The sequence below is a fragment of the Watersipora subatra genome, chromosome 2 (genome assembly GCF_963576615.1).
Source record: "Watersipora subatra chromosome 2, tzWatSuba1.1, whole genome shotgun sequence".
In the NCBI taxonomy this organism is placed as follows: domain Eukaryota; kingdom Metazoa; phylum Bryozoa; class Gymnolaemata; order Cheilostomatida; family Watersiporidae; genus Watersipora; species Watersipora subatra.
The window spans coordinates 33,308,816-33,330,524 of record NC_088709.1 but is presented as its reverse complement, the minus strand read 5'-3'; the positions used below and the strand labels follow the sequence as shown (position 1 = coordinate 33,330,524).

Sequence of the window (21,709 nt, the reverse complement as noted above, 5' to 3'; positions counted from 1 at the left end):
CATTTATCTTTCCCGATAAAAAATCAAAATGGTATTACAGCTATTAAACCTAAACGGTAGTTATTTAGGTTTTTCACACTTATTTTGTAACCATAGTCATCTCGGTGAGTAGCAAAATACTTCCACTTATTATATAGAATGCCAAACATAAAAAACCTTCACCGATCTAAACACAGATGCATCAAGCAGAGTTTGCATGGGGGTTACGCGTAAAGGCATATTCTAAATCCCCCAAAAAAGCTCTCGCTGTTGACTCGTCCTACTTCCACTGTGGGTTTGCCCTCCTTTTGCTGTGGGTTTGCACTACTTTTCAGTTTCAATCACTGACATAGTGTAATAAACATGTTGATTCTAACTGCTGGATGTAAAACGAGTCACTGTTTGTAGTTGTATTGAAAGTTGTTAGTTCAGTAATTATTAGCATTTACTGCCCATCAACTCTTTCATAGACTACTGTTTGGCAATGTTTTACATAAGCCAAACAAGAGATATAAATTATTTGATAGTATTGGGTAGTATAACTGGGACGACACACAAACCTTTATAACTACAATATTGTATAATAGCTAGTTTATAGCAGTTTTTATTGCATGCTTTCAGGTACAATGATTTTATGCTCTTTATTTTATTTTTATCAATATGCAACTTTTAGAATTTTGTTGTTGAAAATTATTTGCTTAAATATCTTTCATAGATAATTGGATTGATTTCTATTTTATTCAAATTCATATTAAATTCTTACAATAAATTTTAATTATTCTTCGATCATCATTATAAATCTCTTTGAGCGACGATCAGATAATCAATCTTAGTCAATTGGTACGCCGTAATAAGCATTGCCAATATAATGAACTTTAGTAAGATTCCTTCTGCATAACATGCAGTTTTCATGACGGTCTTGAGCAAACATACAAAAGTTTTCCTTCACCAGGGCGCTACAATCTGCAGACTAATTATCATTCATTTTGGAGACACGATCTTTTATCCGGTTGCCAGTGCTTTGAAAGTAAACAACCTGATAAACATGAGCCTAAAATCTCAGCACATTTATCTTTGGACTATTGCCAAACTCGCAAATAACTTAATAGGAAGTACTAGCTCAGAATATTCATTGGCTAAGTAGAAGTTGCCCTACCTTTTTATGCTTGATTTGCGATAGTTGTTGGAGTTATCATCAACATCCTTAAGAGCTGAACTGTCATCTTTAAAACTTGCGAGTCCAAAGCGCCGTTTTTTATCACTTATAGGTTTAGGTGTGGTAGCCGCCATCTCATGAGGACCAATGTACGCCGCAGTCTCTGGTTGAGCAGGGGAACCATCATCTAAGGTGTGGTAGACGTTGTCTTCTGTGTTATAAATAACAGCATGAGTGGGCTAGTTCAACTCAAATGCTGTCACGATGAATTGATTTTTGCGTAACTTGGAACAAACCTGATTCAAATCAGTTTGTTAAAATTTTTGATTATTTTAAATAATCATAAAGTAAAAATCTTTGAAATTGACTGCTATCTTTCCTAGTCAATCTGGTAAACAGACACTATGAATGGAGTGGGTACCCTTTGACTACTGTTGTAAGTATGCTCATATTGTCTAGCTGGTGACAAAGAATTAATTCTTTCAAACAAAATCTTTAAAATGTAGAAAGGTGTGTAAACTTTCTTGATCCATAAAGTTTAAGTTTTCTTAATGATTATAATTTTAGGCTACAACAATTTTCAAGATAAGAATAAGCTATCATTTCAAAGCCATTCTTTGGCCTTGGTAAACAGAACACTAAAAAGATCTGTCACGAACCGGCTTGAAACTGTATACACCAAGCTCTGTAGTAGTTGTGTGACAAAAGTTTTGTGTTTTTAAATACATCTACAAAAACATCTTGCGATAAATTTGTTAAAAAAGGATGAAAAGTGTTCTATTGAAAAATAACTTTACCAATTTTTAAGCAAAAGCCTGACTAGCATTTGTGTTGAGTTCAAAAACTGATAGTATTTACAGTTAGTTTTCAAAAAGCTTAAAAACACAGCTTAATGTTCTTTTAGCATTCTGTCGGCACAACACTAAAACTCCCAAAAATACTTGAAAACTATTTGAAACATTGCCTTTTGTACAGCAGGTCTGCTGACAACTACTGAATATAATCTTTTCATTTTATAATCATTTTATAAGCATAGTTATTTTCATGTTGATAAATAAATATAAAAACTAGTGTGTCAATATGCAAAAGTGGCAAATAGGAGTACAGAGTGCTAATGAAGTTATGAGAGGTAAATGAATATAGAAAGGTTACCTAGTTTCAACAGATTCGATTTTCAATTGCTCAGCTAAAACAGTTCTTCAACAACGGGCCCCTTACACAAAACAACTACCACTAGCGTTCAGTGCATTAGCTAGAGTTTAGTGAATGAGCCGTAAAAGAGGCCTATTGTCGGAGTCAGCTATCTGGTGTGAGTCAGCTATCTGGTGTGAGTCAGTTATCCGGTGTGAGTCAGCTATCTGGTGTGAGTCAGCTATCTGGTGAGAGTCAGCTATCCGGTGTGAGTCAGCTATCCGGTGTGAGTCAGCTATCCGGTTTGAGTCAGCTATCCGGTGTGAGTCAGCTATCCGGTGTGAGTCAGCTATCCGGTGTGAGTCAGCTATTTGGTGTGAGTCAGCTATTTGGTGTGAGTCAGCTATCTGGTGTGAGTCAGCTATCTGGTGTGAGTCAGTTTAAAATGAACTTGCACAACAATCAAGTAGATTTTTGTAAATTTTATCAAAACGTATCACTATTTTTCTATCAAGTGCTGCCATAATATTTCAAAATTAAAATCTTTAAATTTTAATTTTTTCTATTAAAACTTATTTAAAAATCTTCAACTTTTAAATAATTACAAGTTTTTTGTTTTATGATTATTGTATAGAAAATTGTAAAAAACATTGATGCTTGAAATGAGATTATTGCTAATATACATATACTAGAAATTCCACTGTCATACAGCCCATGACCAAAGTGATATTGGAAAAAAAAGGGTACTGATGGTTGAGAAATGCAATATTAGCAGTCAAATGGCACTGCAGTGCAATAGGATAACTGCAATGGTAACTGTAATGTACTGGGTGTGGGTGTTATTATATACAACAAATAGCAATAATGAAAGGAAAAGATTATGTTTATATCTCTCCTCCTGCAAAAAAGAAAATGCAATATTGGCCAATATTAGAAGTAAAATGCACTGACATTATTAGAATAACCAATATTATTTATATAGTAATAATAAAAAACCAATGCACAATTTTGTTTACATTTCAAAATGGCATAGCTAACAATATCACGAAGTTGTGATATTTATATAGATTTTTAGAAAATCTGTACTACGTAGTCATTGTCCTGTAGTCATCCAAACTTATAATTAATTATTGCAATAATCTCATTAGAACCATTAGAAAAAATATCATCGTCATGCCTTTACTTACACTGCGTTAGATTTTTAGAAAGTCTGTACTGCGTAGTCATTGTTCTGTAGTCATCCAAACTTATAATTAATTATTGTAATAATCTCATAAGAAACGTTAAAAAATATCATCGTCATTTGCTTTACTTATACTGCGTTGGACATCAGTTAGAATGCGAAAGTATTCAAATGTGTCGGCAAATGAAAATGAAAAAATTGAAATCGGCAAAAATGAAACGATTTCTGTACTCCTATGTTAATTGCCAAAACCTTCGGCAATTCGACAATGCTATAGACTGGTGAAACGTACACGTTAATTTTTCGTGAAATGCGCAAGACTTCATTGTTTTATTATCTGTCCCTCGGCGTTTCAATTTACGGTCTTGACTTTTATTAAACCACGCTTTTCAAGTGTTTTGTGGCGATTTTCGTTGAAATTAATCTGTCTATTTGTGTATAATCCGATCAGATGGGTAAGTTTTAAGATAATACCAACGGTTTACAAAGACTCGGTAACATATTTAAATAGGTTTAAATGTGTTTTGTATTGTTATTATACTTTAACGACTTTACATAACGATGCTTAAATTTGTTGATGAAATTTCTTGACGAGGGTTCGTCTCATTGTTGATGAATAATTTTCGTAAGTTGTGTGCACATGCATTTATCATAAAAACTCCCACACTTCACTCCGCTCGTTTGGTCGTGGGATTACTGCCATATTTTTGTATGCTAATGTGCCTAATGTTATAAGCTAGAATAATGATGAGAACCTGTCCGACTTAGAACATGCTCATAATAGAACCATAAATGAACCGAAAAGTGTCCGAGTTTATTCTGCAACGCATGTGCAGCCTTTTTATGACATTGGCTTTTGGAAAATTGTATACTGTTTCATTTGGCACCAAAACATTTCTCATAGATATTGTGGCTGAAAAGCTACAGCAACTTGAATATGGCATTTTCAAATATTAAGTTTTACGATAAAAAATATCCTAATAAAAAATAATTTGGTAGAAAAGAGCTAAAAGCTCAATCATTTAAGTCTAGAAAGTAGCTTAAATGCAGAGCTTGTTGAGATAACACAAAGTGCAAGCTAAGTTTTAGAAAAAACTATCATTATAAAACAGTTCATTAATGAAGCCGAAAAAGCTTGCAAACAAAGTATAGAAAAGGCAGCAAACCATTTACATGAAGTTTACAAGAATCTTAAAAACTCTATTAATATTATCAATATATAGTTGACACCCACAACTTTGGATTTAAGTTTAACTTATCAAACTTATATAAATGCTTTTACACTTTTTGACCAGCAAACCATACGAACTGCCAATAGTGCAAGAACTTAGTCAGCAGCTTCTTTGTAGCCTTTTTATGCTGTGAATTATTAGCAATGAATCCTTTACTGAAGCTTGTGGCCATATTTCATAGTTCACTATCTGTCTCAAGATAAATACACGGGGAAGTTTCGATAGTGCATAAAAAAGTTTGACATTTGTATGATTTGATTATTCCAGCAAATAAAGTCTATTTTAGGAAACAGAGTTTGAGCCAATCAAACAGTCTGGTGAGTCAGCTATAATGTTATACTGTGTAAAATCTACCCACCTCCATTGTGACAGCTGTTGGCTATCAAATCTATGCTGTCATAGTTATGCTCCTCATTGTAGAAATTTGCTGACGCAGGAGATTGGCTACGTGGCTTTGGTCTCTGCTTCTGTCTTCTGCAGTAGTCATAAACCACTCAATAATTTGGCCTGGTTTTAGGAGTTCAGTTAAATAGCTAGTCGTCTGGTTAGATAGCTAGTAGTCTGGTTAGATAGCTAGTCACTTGGTTAGGTAGTTAGTCATCTGGTTAGATAGCTATAGTCGTCTGGTTGGATAGCTAGTTGTCTGGTTAGATAGCTACATGTAGTTGCCTGGTTAGATAGCTAGTCATCTGGTGAGATAGCTGGTCGTCTGGTTGGCCTTACCTTACATACATTGCTGACTTTTCAATGTTTAGCCCACGCCACTGATCACAAAGCAAAAGTGATATCTCAACCATAGATTTAACTTCGATTATGAGAGCTTAGAATGTAAATGGTACAGCGTCTACACAAGCTAAGACATATACTATGTTTCCTTACAGTGATAGTGTAACGGTACACTTCCATATTGTAATGTTATGTTGTCATGGAAACAGCTGCGTGGCGCTCATTTTGCCGTGATGCGGTGTCGCTGTTTGAAAGCGTAAACGCCGCCGTGTTTGTGCCATGGTAATGGCCTTAGCGACCGATGATGGCCTTAGTGACCGATGATGGCCTTAGTGACCGATGATGGCCTAAGTGACCAATGATGGCCTAAGTGACCAATGATGGCCTAAGTGACCAATGATGGCCTAAGTGACCAATGATGGCACACTTGTGAGTGCACATAGGTCTTGATTTCTTGTCACTTCAGATGCCTTAACAGAAAGTGACGCTCAACCATCACTCTATTATAGCACTCTATAGAAACATGATCCGCTTGTCAGACCAGCGTAGCGGCTGTGGCACCAGTGCCCCTAGCTGCTACTCCACTATCACTGCATTAAAAATTTGTATTAGACCAACACTTAGCCAGTGGCTAAACAAGAGAGGCATAACATTACTTTTCGTTATTCAACTTGCTGACACGAATTCAACATAATCATTACATATTCAAGACTGTTTTTAGTAGCAATTTTTTTAATTAGAATAAAAACAGGAATAAATATGCAAAAAGTAAGCTCGTTGCTTACGGAATTTATCTACTAAAAAGAGCAGTCTAAGAAGATTGCTGAGCAGCACCAATCTACTGAAACTTGAAACAAAACCAGTAATAAGAGAGAGCTGGTTATTGTAACTTTGGAAGCCGTTCATAACAGGTTATATAATTAAAGTGCAGTGAGTGTTCTGCAATATATAAAGTCTTAGTTGCTCAAAGTGCTAGTATATAGCAATAAAGTATGTTAATCACAGCAGTAGCAGAAGCAAGACCAGCAATGAAACTCAGTGTTTTTGCTAATTGTTAAGTGAAAAAACTTAATTAATCACATATGTTTAACTTTCTGTCAGCATTAGTAATTGTTAACAAAATGATGTTTTTTCCTCACATCCACCAAAAATGAGAAATCGGGAATTATTGAATGAGTTAAACAAAAGTGTTTCAAAAGGAGATAATCCACAAGTATTGTGGATTATCTCCTTTTGAAAGGTTGTGAAAGGAAATAATCCACAAGTATTGTGGAGGAGTCAGAATAGTGAATTGTAGAATTCAGTAGCATAAAGTACATAAACTGAAACACACAATGGTAAATGTAGTATGTTGGTGTCAGCATGAATATTTTTCATTTAGCTCCACTTGCTAGTTTATTACAAACAACTCTTTTTGATTGTTAGATATGTGGTTGCGTCAAAAAAATTTGATTTAATGACATTAAGACCCATAAAAGGCTAAAACATCAGCTACAATTTGATGGCATTTTTGTCTTTGTAGACCAGCCCTGTCCAGAGATACGTATATGCGTTTGAATGAAGCCCTCTTTTAAAAAGCTCATGTTCCAGCGGGTGCTTCTTTCGTGACGTCACAAGCAATATATCTGAAAAGAAACCACGAGCGATAAATATGAGGCCGCTTCCTTAGCCAATCATCAGCACGAAATTTTTATACAGGCTGTAATAAATGTTATCACTTGTAAAACGCGTTGTCTGTGATCTCAAATTTAAGAATTTTACTCTATTATTAAATCGCATGGACATCGATATTTAATAAATTAATTAACATCGTTACTTTAATGAATTACTCAATCGACACGTTTTATTGGCGAACAACATAATTGTAAAAGTTGCTGTAAAGTTACTGCGAAGATGACACCGAGTTTTCTTGGCATCAGGTAGTTAAAGTTCTACGGAGGAAGATCGGAGAATGGAGGTAAATTTATCTTTCACTTTGAGTCTCCTATAGAGTTTCCTGTTGAGTTTACATTCAGATTATATTTCCCTGTTTGAGGCTTAAATTTAATTTCCTGCTCGTGCGAGATACGTATGTACAGTGAGTTCTTGACGGCTTCTTTTTAATCTTTAGCATCTAGCAATACAATGGCTTAGATTGATGAATATACCCCAGGGCTGATACGCTGAAAGAAACACCCACCTGGATAGGCCCAGACTTGGATATTGTACCCCCAATCACCTGGTTGGTCAATTTGAATTTGGATATTGTACCCCCAATCACCTGGTTGGTCAATTTGAAATACACCCCCTAAACACTGGGAGTTTTCTAAAGGGCGCCCAGGTTCCACGCCCTGCTAAACATCCAATATGATTCATGCATTAATAAAGAAGAAAAAACCTACAAACAAAATTCCCAATTTTATTTAGATACGTTTTTATTTCGAATTTTTTGTTTGTTTAGTATTGCAAAAACGATCGTTTTTTTTCTGCAAACGGCTTATTTTTTGTTGCTAACAGAGACTGATATATTTTAGTTTACTATTAGTAAAATATTAAACAAAAACAGGCAATTAGCTAACCATAAATCAATTTATAAAAACCGTTCGTGTGGCGACATAATAGTTGCTCTGCCGACTAGCATCAGTATCGCAAAACGACAAAATGTCACCAAGCCTGCAAAAAGGGTTAATAAAACTGATTCCAAACATCAACCATCAAATCATCATTTTAATTTACAAAGGAAAACATAGTAAATATCAATGAAAGAAATAGCATATCATTCGTTCTGAGTATATGGCTAAAGAGTTGCTAAGATGATTCAGTGTTGACTGTCTCTTTTCCATTTGTTTCCCGGCAGCAAGCATGCAGATTCTAATGCGATTTGTATTAAAATGAAGACTGGAATTTCGGTGCAATTTTTTGGTATTACTTTGGCTGAATAAAACCTTAATGAGCATGGGCCCTTTTACTGGCTTGGCTGTGGAAACCACCCCTAAAGTAGCAAATTCACTGACAGTGCCTCATGGTCTGATAACCCCCCTAAAACGTGATTTTGGGCCGAACCTAATGGGCCTTTTAGGAAGGAGTATCAGCCCTGGGGAATATACTAAAGGTAATATTTTAGTACTCATTAATACATGTACTAATTAATAAAATTATAACTTTTTGCTATCACTAACCATTGTTTTATGTTTTTTATCGGTTCACCTAGCTACATTTGCTTCAAATTTTCTGTGGCAGTTTTATCTAGCAAATTAGATTTATGACTTGACTTTAGATGTTCACTTTTCACTTGTAGAAAATGAAGAAAATCGAATGATCAATGCAAATCTTTAACTTCCAGAACCAAAGCTTCGAATCAATGGCTTGGCGTATTGTGCCTTTGTTAAACATTTATTCGTTTCTAAATTTACACTCGCAGTCTATCAAACTCCCAATTTGAAAGCTTTCAGTAGATACGCTTTAAAATGACATATCTATGAATGACATATATTTATTGCATTTGTTTTACTGATTACAGGATGTTTATGTCTTCCCACCAGCAGAAGCAGCTTTGTCAGTGGGGATTGGTTAATAGCAACCTTCCGAGGCAGTTCAATTAGAAGTTTTAAGAGGTTTTACGGCACATTGTATATCACTCTATCACTCACGCTTTTTGAATGGATACTTATTGAATGTACATGTATTCTGTGTTTAAGTCAAACAATGAATAGTTTTTTAAGCTAAAATAACGTATACGTTTAATTACAACAATTTTTACAACAATTCAACACGGAATCAACGTTGGAATGTTGAATGTTTTTAAACGTCTTAAAAATTGTTGTAATTGAACGTATACGTTGTCTTAGCTAAAAAAAACTATTCATCGTTTGACCTAAACACAGAATACATGTACATTCAATAAGTATCCATTCAAAAAGCGTGAGTGATAGAGTGTTATACAATGTACCGTAAAACCTCGTAAAACTTCTAATTTAACTGCCTCGGAGTGTTGCTCTTAACGAATCCCTTGTCAGTGTGGAAACTGTCATAAAGGGAAAAGAGAGACTTGAATGTGTGCTGCACAAACCATGATGTTTTGTTTGAGTTTGTTGCAGTAGATGAATTTGTCTTATTGTATCAGCTAAAACTATGTGAGTGGCCACGACTTGATGAATATTTTTAATAAAAGCTTTATGCCGAGGTGACAATCTTTTTGCTTGTAAAAATTATATAATAAAATTATATTGTTGATGATAATGCAAAACATGATTTGCAGAATATTGTAGTGAATTGGATACGGTATATGGATGTCTGCATAACTGGAGAATGTGAGTTCAAATCCAGTTTGCAGCAGACTTCTCATCTTTAAAACTCTATTCCTATGTATATTCTTTTCAAAGACGCGGCTTGCTTATTTTACTTACGGTAGTAAGAAACTAGTTTTCAGTGTGGGCAATGATATACAGCCCCGCCCCAAAGATAGGCAACGGACATAATGTGGGCGGGGCTTTTGGGAGGCTGTATATCATTAGTGTGGGTAGCGGCGGAACTGTGCTGATACAAAGACCTTAATCTACATAGTTTGCTTGACAGAATTACCATAGACCGGTAGAATTGATAGACGGTACTCAAATGTTTACACAGCATTTGGAGAAAGTGAGTAAGACAAATTTTCAATTTTCGTTATTTGAGGCCTTTGAAACATTCATAATAATGTATCTGTAGTGGGGTTTAAAATTTTATTCTAACCAACACGAGCAAATACAAAATAAAATATATGCCAATAGAGCCGCATAGGACTAGACTTTTATCGCAAATAGCCGATGTGAATACGAGATATATTGACAGATAAATCCCGTGTGACATCATTTTGGGCAAGTCTGGGCATGTTTTTTTGGCCTGAGCATTTTTACCGCGGCCAGATTTTTTCGATTTTAATCTTCAAATATCTTGGCAATGAGATCACCTAACACAACAAACAACATATCAGCTGATAGAGAAAAAAATGCTTTCTTTTAAGATCAACTCAAATTTGACGCAACCACATCTTTAATACACAATGTCTCCACATATCTCTACACACAAATATCAAAAAGAATGTAAAATTATTACTTTTATTTTTAAACTGCATTTAAAATAATAGAACTTGCACAAATGAACAATCTCAAAAGCAAGCAATTTTATTTCAATAAGAAATGAAAGAATATTTAAGTTTCAACTGGCTTATACATGTATACATGTATGTCATCAACATAATTAGGATAATCAGAGTTTTACCTTCGTATTGCAAAGTATTTGTTAAATTATAATGCACATATTTTAATTACCTTTTGTTGTAAAGTACAAAAATTAATTTCGTTTGTTTTGTTAAATAAAGTTTTTAGTAAACCCTAAACTATTACTAAATAATTTTATAAAATTAACATAACCAAAAAAAGATTATTTTCCAAGGTAGGATGAGGCTATTTAATCAAAGTTTACAAAGAGCACCTTTAGCTTGCAGCAAGATGGTTTGAAAAGCAATAGTAGTGCATATGATTAATGAGCCTGAATACCTACCTTTGCAAGAGATATACAGCAAAAAATGTTATGACCAGAAGCAGCAGAATTCCACCACCAATTGCAAATCCAATTGTAAAGTTTGGATCATCTAGAATGTTTTTGGAAGTTTTATCTAGAACCGCGTTATCCACCGCTGCCGGAGTTTGGCTGGTTGAAGTACCTGTAACACCACTATACCAAATTACAATAGTTTTCTCATAATTCTGATCTTGTGGAACAAGTGCCAAACATCAAAGCTTTCCAACAAAATACATTGTAAAATTTAGATGAGTTGCAAGTGTTTTTAAATCACAGCATTTTCTAGCATACCGTATTTTTCCTTAGCTCAAAGGTATCTGACTTTCATATTGTGTTGATACTAAGTCTACTCGGCAGTACTTTCGAGCACAACGGCTTACAACCCGACTTTCAAGCTGTTTTGAAGTCTTTACAACAAATATACTTGAAGCTAGTTGGTCATCAATAACTGTGTTTGGGTCTGAGTAAAATAGGTTTTAGTGTAGATAGACAATATGTCAAGGTAATAAGAGGTGTTCCTCACTTTTTCTTTTTGTAAACAAAATAATGCTTGTTCACCTAAAGTGTACATTTAAAGTGACTCAAATATAGTGTATAGTATATGTATATTTAATATTTAATATAGTGTATAGTATATGTATATTTAATATTTAATATAGTGTATAGTGTATAGTATATGTATATTTAATATAGTGTATAGTATATGTATATTGAATATTTAATATAGTGTATAGTATATGTATATTTAATATGGTGTATAGTATATGTAGATTTAATGCATGAAAGCGAATGCACCATTTAGTAGGTGGCCTCACCAGAGCTCAATCACCACTCTATACTTTTCTATATGGACATAAGTAAGCATAGAATACAAAACTTATTTTTCTCATCTAATTTAGCCAAAGCTCTCATATAGACTAAGGTCTAAGGTTTCCACTAGAACGAACATGGTTGTTAGCAAGATTAAAGCTTTTTTTAAAAGCTTAGGCTGAGGGTAAAGGTGAAAAAACTGCAGTTAGCTTGGCTAAGGCTGTCATTTAAAGCTTGGCCAAATATTTTGGCAGCAGGTATATTAAACAAAACTTGCTTACAAGACGTAACCTGAGGTGTGGGGTAAAGAGGAACACTGCAATTAGCTGGTCTATGTAAAAGCTGACTTTGTTAAAAAAGACGGGGCTACGAACATGATAAAACTTGGTAAGAATATGCAAATGAGAAACTAGGGACCATAGAGGAAAGCAAACTGGTCACCTGAAACCTAAAAGGAACAAGAAAGACAGATCACTTAATGTATAAGCTAGTGTTTCCAGCACACTCTAGGCAGCTATAAATCTATGTGACGCTTTGGTAATGTATTCCCTTATAAAGATTGCTTCCTTAAAGCTGGCTCACACTGTATGGTTGTATGTTGGGGCTGTCTTCTCGGTAATGATTCAATTACTATGTTTACCGTAAACCAATGACATCGATGAGGCAACGCGAATATGTCACAAAATAAATTTTTCTGCGTCAACGTTTCCAGATATTTCACTGAGCAGCCACAACAGTCTGTGCAATGTGCACCACTCTCTGGCAATGTTGATTGGCTGCCGTAGATCTCTTGATCTATATTTTCCTTTTATAATAGTCGATGGGGAAAACCATTCCATCGATTAAGCAAATGCATTGTGGAATGAAAACACTGACACAGTATTCATTGATGTGGACTTGGATAGGGTTGTGACAATGTAAACAATGTTATAACAAAAGATCACTGTGGTATTGTAAGACTAATGTTGGCAGTGCGATACAGTGTGAACCAGCCTCTAAGATTTGAAACTGAATACCTCTTAGCATAATGGTGCCACCCTTCTGATGCAACCCTTCTGAGGTGGAAGGGTGACGAAGTACAAAAAGAAAATAGTTGCTAGTATGACCTCAACTCGTAAACTGATGTCAACTATGGCTGAGTCACACGAGCTAACGGGCATGGCTGAGCATTCAAGTAATACTATGCGGGTGTTATTCATGCAATCCTCCTGGTAGGTTGCAACCTTTGATAAGCTTTGGCTACATCTAAATTTCTTCCAGGAAGTTCAAAAGGTGACTACTGCTATTTAACGAAGAGTTATGTGCTAAAGATTTTATGGCTAAACACCCAGAATACCACATGGGTAAACAGAACTATATTACATTCACATTGCTACGAAAGAAGAGGAGTTAGGGCAAACCCAGACTGAGATGTAGAAATGTAGTGAAGCACAACATGAGGCCGAGAAAACTGGGCCTAAACAGATGACAAGGGAAGACAGAAAACAGAAATGTATGGAAATCAGTAATACAGACTAATCCATAAAACAGCTGTTGTCAAAACGACTGAATGAGAAAGAGAGGGAAAGAGAGAGGGAGAGAGAAAGGGAGAAAGAAAGGGAGAGAGATAGAGAGAGAGATAGAGAGATAGGGATAGAAATAGAGAGATAGGGGAAGAGAGAGAAAGATAGAGAGAGAGAGATAGGGATAGAAATAGAGAGATAGGGGAAGAAAGAGAGAGAGAGAGAGAGAGAGAGAGAGAGAGAGAGAGAGAGAGAGAGAGAGAGAGAGAGAGAAAGAGAGGGAAAGAGAGAGGGAGAGAAAGGGAGAGAGAAAGGGAGAGAGATAGAGAGAGAGAGATAGAGAGATAGAGATAGAAATAGAGAGATAGGGAAGAGAGAGAGAGAGAGAGAGAGAGAGAGAGAGAGAAAGAGAGGGAAAGAGAGAGGGAGAGAGAAAGGGAGAAAGAAAGGAAGAGAGATAAAGAGAGAGAGAGATAGAGAGATAGGGATAGAAATAAAGAGATAGGGGAAGAGAGAGAGAGAGAGAGAGAGAGAGAGAGAGAAAGAGAGGGAAAGAGAGAGGGAGAGAGAAAGGGAGAAAGAAAGGAAGAGAGATAAAGAGAGAGAGAGATAGAGAGATAGGGATAGAAATAAAGAGATAGGGGAAGAGAGAGAGAGAGAGAGAGAGAGAGAGAGAAAGAGAGGGAAAGAGAGAGGGAGAGAGAAAGGGAGAGAGAGATAGAGAGAGAGATAGAGAGATAAGAATAGAAATAGAGAGATAGGGGAAGAGAGAGAGAGAATGAGTGAGAGAGAAAGAGAGAGAGAGGGAGGGAGGGAGGGAGAGAGAGAGAGAGAGAGAGAGAGAGAGTGAGTGAGAGTGAGAGAAAGAAAGAAATAGAATAATGGTTCATTTATAATACTTCATGCAAACTTTCAAAGCTCAATAACGTGTGTCGAGCTGAGTGATAGCACATTACAGTAATAAAATGTATCATATACGTAGCATACTTGTACATGTATAAGCATTCAAAGCTAATATAAATAACTTGTTAAAATTTTCCAAAAGTTATTTATTTTGGTGACCAGTTAAACTGAAAAAGCTCCATAATGGCTTTTAAATTTAAATTTTTTTAGTCAAAATGAACATGATAAAGATACAGCACTGAATTTCGAAAAAGGAACAATAAAAATACTGAACTTTTAGATACGGCTGACAGCCCAAAATATATACATGTATATGTAGGCCTATAGCATGTCTGGTCACTACTTCATAATAGTTTGTCAAGCTCAGGGAAATGAAGAGAAGCAAACTATGGTCTAACAAGCTGCAACTACTGTGGTTTAGAATTTTTATACAAAAAAACATCTAAAAAAACCGCTTTAGGGTGTTTACTCGGCCTTTGATCTGACTAGAGCTGTCATCTAACCTAATAGCTTATGTAATCTACTGTTCAGTAAGTACAAATACACTAGCCAATGTGTCTAATATAAATGACATCACCTTCTAGATGTGCTAGATATTTGCTACGAATGTTTCTCTCTAGCTAACAGAGTAATATCTAGACAGCTTGTCATAACAACCGGCCATTTGGGAAGGAGTCATGCACTTGCAGTCCAGTGGTCTAGTCTTGAGTAGTACAGCAAGATGACTATGAAAGATTGATTCGCACAAAACTTTCGTAAATTTTGTTAGAAAACATAATTTTTTTAATTTTCTGCATTTGTTTAAGACGCTTGAGTTGATCTGACTGCAAGGATGTTTTAAAATTAAAATCGACTAAATTCGATCACAGTTGAAATGCTTAGATCAAGTGAAAATGTGATTATGACGTCTATAGTTGCAAAGATACTAGCTAATAATTATCAGAATAGCAATGATAGCAACTAGTCATGCTATTTCACATGTATTTTTAACAGTGATAAAGATTTGTCGATTGTAATCTTACAACATCTTAGCAGTCAAATCACCTTAAATATCAAGCGCCGTCGAAAATGATAGGAAAATACCAATTATTTTTGATAAAATTTACAAAACTATGTGCAAGTTCATTTTTAAATATTATCTTAAAATGATTCTAATAAATTTTACCCTTTTTCTATGTAGTTGAGCTTTGCTAAATTTCTACAATTTTGCAAAAATGAAAAACTGAGTGTTAGCATTTTCAGCAGCGATTTTAATGAAAATCAACATTTTCGAGGATCTCTAAAAATGATTTTAAGAATGTGTGGCTAAAAAGTTTAAAGTAGTCAAGTATTACTTCAAGTATAAGCCAAGGGCAGAAAAATCAGCACACTAAACACCAGAAATACTCCGCGCATGGTCTTAACTTATAAACTGTAAATATAAAATTAATGCAAACACATTAGAATGATTAACAACAATCATTGCACCAAAAACATTAAAAGATCAGTAAAATAAGTAAATTGAAAATACAAAAAAACATTTATGAAAAAGGGTTGCCAAATTAGACTGGAGTTTTATGGAATCCGTTCAATGTCAAGGGTATTCATGCAAGAATATCAGAAATATCTGTTGTAGAATGGAGTATATGTATTCATAAACTGGCAGTTGTCTGTTACTGAACTTTTGTTAGCGATGTATAATTTACACAGTAATTGCTTTATCAATCTATAAACTGCAAATAAATGTGATAATACTATTTTAGCATTGACCGAACGCAATTTTTATAACACAAGCATTCAGTTGATGTTATCTGGAACATTCATATGTTTATGAAGATCTTGGTCCCTGGCAATACATAGGCGTGTCCAACATCAACGACCTCAACCCAACTTGATCAATGTCGACCATAAAGTCAACAACTATTACTTTTTCTCGTAAGATTATGAGAAATATGTGATTAAATTCTCAACTCCTGAGAGATACACCGACTGTGAACAAAAAATGTAAAAACGCTTTGGCTTTCAAGAAAATGTTAGGTATGTGATGTTACAATGGCTGATTCTGTAAAATATCATTGTTTGACTTACCCAAATGGCTGGCGGTTATACCGGAGGACTCCACGGTGCTGCTAGGTGTTGCCATGAGTGTAGTCGCGCTCAGAGCTGTTGTTTGTGTATTAGTCATTACGGTTGATGATCGTGCACTAGCAACTAGGGTGGATGTATGTGTACTAGTGTTTGGTATGATCTCTGTTGTTGAGGTAACTGAAACAAAGGTAGAATTCATTGTCCTGGCTATGCTATCTCCTGTTAAAACGCAAACCCAACCATAACTAAAAGCTGCCCTGAGCTCAATGCATTGGAATGCTGTTTATGTGACATCACTTTAGACCTAACTAAAAATCTAGACACTTAGGTCAAATATGCAAATGAAGGTCAAATTACAAGCGCTACCAAAAGTAGAGCTAATCTATTCAGCCAAAAAACAGTAGAATGATTGAACAGATGCTAGTCATGTACAGATAGCAGTCATGTACAGATGCTATTCGTGTACAGATGCTAGTCGTGTACAGGTGCTAGTCGTGTACAGATGCTAGTCATGTACAGATGCTAGTCGTGTACAGGTGCCAGTCGTGTACAGATGCTAGTCATGTACAGATGCTAGTCATGTACAGATGCTAGTCGTGGACAGATGCTAGCTGTGTACATGTGCTAGTCATGTACCGCATGGTACATGGAAAAAGCACCTGCTGTAAAATATATATTGCAGTCTTTAAAACTGAACTCCTTTGCTACCAATTTAGGTTTTTTATTGGGATGTAAATTATATATTTGTAAAATGCAATGTTGAGCAAGGGCATATATAAATTGTTATAACTTTCGAATCACAAAGCCTATAAAAATATTTATACAAAATTAATCAGTAATATAAAGTAATATACAATCAGCAAAAAATTGTGCATCAGCTCATACCAGAAAAAAGGGTACAACATTGTTCTAGAATGACCTCGGAAACATTTTCAACTGTTTTTGCTGCGACCGTGAGCATGTTCCAAGTAGGCAAGTTATCAAAATTATTATAGCTTGCGGCATTATAATTACTAATAAAATAAAATAATTCTTATCAGTAGCACTATTATTCAATAGATAATCATCAGAAGTTCATAGAACTACAATTAGTGAAGATTCTATATCTGTACTAAGTCTGACATGGCTGTTTATTGCAGTGAAAAAATTGCAATAAAATTCAGTTTTGTGAAGTGAAAATAAGCTCGCCAGTACATAACTCCAGTACTCAATGCCAGTACATGATTGTTTCCATTAATTTAAACCATAACTGTCACAAACAACTTTTATTGTATTTACTAGGTAAATCAGACACGCTGATTCCGATTTTGTACTCCAAATAAAGATTAGTCCACTAACCTTTAAAGTCATTTAGGCTTTTTTAAAGCGTTTCAATATCCGTTTCGAAAACAACACAATCGGCATTACAAGCTCCGCCCATAAATATGTGACGAAACCTAGCTTTTTCAGAAACGGAAGTTAGGGAAGTTTAGTCCGATTTAGAATAATAGAGATGGGTGTCTTAAAACCCATTATTATCTAAATCCAGCCTGTAAAATAATTTCAGTTTTTTATGAAAGGGATATAAACTATTTAAAATTGCTCGCAGCTTGTTACATGACGTTTAAATGGGCTGGACGCCGAGAAAAATGAGCTCAAAAAGCGCGGTTTTATCATGAGCTAGCGTTGTTATCGCGCTTTTTAAATATGCAATGCTAAATAGCTTATCTACCTTTCAGAAAAGACTGATATTATTTTTAAAGCTGGATTTAGATATTAATAAATTTTAAAACACCCGTCTCTATTATTCTAAATCGGTCTAAACATCTCTACGTAACTTCTGTTCCTAAAAAGCTAGGTTACGTCAAGTATTTATGGGCGGAGCTTGTTATGCCGATCGATCGTGTTGTTTTTGAAACCGATATTAAAACGCTATAAAAAATCCTTTATTAATCTGAAAGTTAGTGGCCTAATCTTTATTTTGATTACAAAATCGGAATCAGCATGTCTGATTTACCTAGTAAATACGATAAAAGTTGTTCGTGGCAGTTATGGTTTAAGTACAGACTTGATAGGCTAGTTAATTAGTATTTTGCATCAAGCTTGCTAAAGCTGGGCTATACGCCGTACCAACTTGGTACAGGCTTGGTCCTACCAAGCCAAACTATACGGCTTGCGGTACACAAAGAGTTAAGATATCCAAATAAAACAAATGAAAACACTGGCAGCCACCTCTTCGGAGTCATGTATAAAGAGTAATGCTACTGATGGAGATTGAATGGGCCCAATATGGCCACATTATACTCCCAGTAACACTACACACTTTATATCCTCCTCTGTAAAGTTATTAACCTGTAATGGTAATAAAATACTTGCCCTTATCAAACTATAAAAATAACTTATTTATAAAAACAGCTTCTGAGGCTAACTACAACCAGCTATTGCAACAATTGGTTTTCTGTGCACATATGTAGGTTATATCAAACAGTAATTTCCCTCAAAGCGCAAAAACACAATATTGGGCCCATTCGTACTCTCTCAATAACATTATCTTGTGTCGTTACATTTTTTAAGCTGTTTGAAATGACGAAGGCTACCTAATTCCACTGGTTTACTAATATCGTGTGCTACATAAATATGAACCATATAATTCAGTAATTGCTAGTCGTGTCATTGTCTGTAGCATGCTGCAACAAGTTCCTTTTTTGACGTTAGTAGCAAATTTTGTAAATATGTTATTAGTGATAAACAATTGCAAACTTACAACAAAGCAAAACTTTTATTTTAACATTGGACAGCTACTGTTATTTCACAAATTTTCAAGAATTTATTTTAGAAACACTTTATGAGACTATCTAAATATTTTGTGATTATATTCACAAACACCTAAACACATTAGTGATTATGGTGTAGAAAGTCAAATAGCATGTGGTACAGAAAATTAGAATGAATGACCTCAGGCGTAAAATTACCTATATTTTGGCAGTTGCTTTTTAACTGGAGTTGTCTGCTTACATGTTGTGAGAATTTACAGAAAGAAGACAAAACTGACTATATAATACATATTAGCAATGCTCAAAAGTTAATGAAATCTATCAGTGATTAAAACCGTTACTAATGACACTGTGTACCAGACTATTTTATCAACTAGTCAAAAATGGACGGTAATTACAGCCAAACTAATAAAGCAAACCCTTTGGAACTTATTTTTAAAAACAGAATAGAATATACATCTGCAGATTAACAATGTTTAATAATAACAAAATAGAATATACATCTGCAGATTAACATTGTTTAATAATAACAGAATAGAATATACATCTGCAGATTAACATTGTTTAATAATAACAGAATAGAATATACATCTGCAGATTAACATCGTTTAATAATAACAGAATAGAATATACATCTGCAGATTAACATCGTTTAATAATAACAGCCAACCCTGTTTATCCAGTACAAGATGTAAATCAAATTGGCCTGAACAAGTGGTATAACAGCTGAAACACCTTCAAAAGCCTTCTGGTCTTTCTCTTTATGAATTTTAGTGACTCACCAGCGTAAAACTAATGAAAAACTTTAACTGTCAATAGTATAACTCCCAGATGCCTTTTGTGAAAAGGCCACACCAAGTATTTGACAAGAACATAAAATATATAACCTCACTTAGTGTTTACCCCTGTCCTTACATATTTTCAACTGAGGCGTAATTAATTTTCTGAAACTGCTGTTTTGAGCATAGGCCAAAATTTTCTATCATAATTTGAAAGTATAGATGCAATTACCACAAAATAAAAATGAAAGTGATCAGGGTATTTCTACTACAAGATAAATTTGTTTTAATAAGTGTAAATAGTGGTAATAAATTTGTAGTTTTTTAAAATTTAAGATACAAAATATTTGAAGTTGCCGTAAATATTTCTCTCAAATTCTAAAGTTTGTAACACAGTTAAGGAGAGCACTAAAACTACTAGACTTACTTAAGTTAGTCTTTGCTCTTATGAATGTAACCAATCTACCAAGCCAACGTTTGCACAAGTAAACATAAATATTGAAGTGAAATTATAGAGACAGGACAACTCTCGATAGAGGAGCTGCCTGGAGAGCTAAAGATGATAACAGTCAAATAGATGAAGACCATGCGGCTGTCTACCGGAAATCGCCCTTTAACGAACAATTGTGTAGTAGTAACGATAGGATAGGCTGCTAGATGGTACTGTTCAACCTAGACTATCATATAGTATCAGTTGATTATTTTTATTGTAATAGTATAGCCGTAAGTACCTTTTATAATTATTTTTAATCTGGTGATGGCAATTTCTTTATGCATTACTCTCGTATTTAACGCATGATATCCACTTGTATTTAATCTACATTTATCCACCCGGACTGAAGAGCTCAAGACCGGATGTACAGAAATTGCCATTCTTGAGTAACTTTAGATTTTTATCACGCAGCTTACACCGACGTTATCACAATTACTACGTATCATATTCTTATTGCATTACTACAGTCATATCTATAAAACATTGTTATTATCGTTACTGCAATTGTGTTACTCATAATACAAATATTATCTCGCTTCAATACAAGACACTGCCTACACTTGCTGGCTAATTTCCGTGAAGGTTGGAGCAAAATCTCTGAATTTAAACAAATTCCCTTTAATATCAATAAAGCAAACATGCGTATACATCGCAAGCAACTGCACCAATAGTTACCAGTAACCAACTGCTGGCCTTGCATAGATGCCAATATTTATACTAGACCTTTCAAAAGTATGTCAAACATACCTAGCAGGGCTTCTCAGAAACTCACACAAAAAACTTTGTTGTTTTTTAATCCAAGCTTTTTATTGCAATAGTAACACCCTCTACCCTGTTGCATGCTTTAGTAACACCCTCTACCCTGTTGCATGCTTTAGTAACACACAGTTACAATTATGTTTTAGGGGAGCTAACTATCTATATCTCTACTTTCTCTTTGTCACTGTCTGTCTGCTTGTCTGTTAGTCCACGTAAATGCTCTGCATTTCCACATTTTTTCTTTGATTTAATCCTAACATCACAATCATTAGTTCTGTGCCTTTCGTCAAGTTGCTAAAATAGTTGGCTTTAAAGCTTCATGCAGTTCCAGCGAACCAGCCTATTAAACACCCACCTGCAGCTATCTGGTTGAATGATGAAAAAAATCTCGGACATGGTAAGGCTTACTACAAGCAACTAATAAACAATTGCAGTTTTTATTTTATGCAATGTGGCAATGTAACAACAGCTGTACCAACGGCGACATAGGCCATTATATGTGCTTCGGAAATGCTTACTCATACCACTGAATGGTACGCACAATTAAATACTAAAATATGCCTATTAATGCGCAGGGTTACAATCAATTATATTCATGAATTTACACATATTAATTTATTGACAAATATATATAAATATATGAATATGAGTCATGGACTTGGAGTTATTATCTAAATGCCAATTTTAATGGCAAA

At 34.8% G+C, this 21,709-nt stretch overlaps 1 protein-coding gene across 2 annotated transcripts in view; it reads right to left on the bottom strand.

The window, feature by feature from the left end:
* The window catches only part of LOC137387564 (uncharacterized), a 47,339-nt gene that overhangs the window by 4,765 nt on the left and 20,865 nt on the right, over positions 1 to 21,709 (bottom strand). For both annotated transcript variants that reach the window (XM_068074024.1, XM_068074023.1), the window contains exons 4-7: positions 16,231 to 16,407; positions 10,928 to 11,090; positions 5,040 to 5,155; positions 1,136 to 1,346 (exon numbers count right to left, since the gene is read on the bottom strand). In XM_068074024.1, the coding sequence (XP_067930125.1) occupies positions 1,136 to 1,346; positions 5,040 to 5,155; positions 10,928 to 11,090; positions 16,231 to 16,407 (667 nt within the window). The remainder of the gene's footprint in view (positions 1 to 1,135; positions 1,347 to 5,039; positions 5,156 to 10,927; positions 11,091 to 16,230; positions 16,408 to 21,709) is intronic.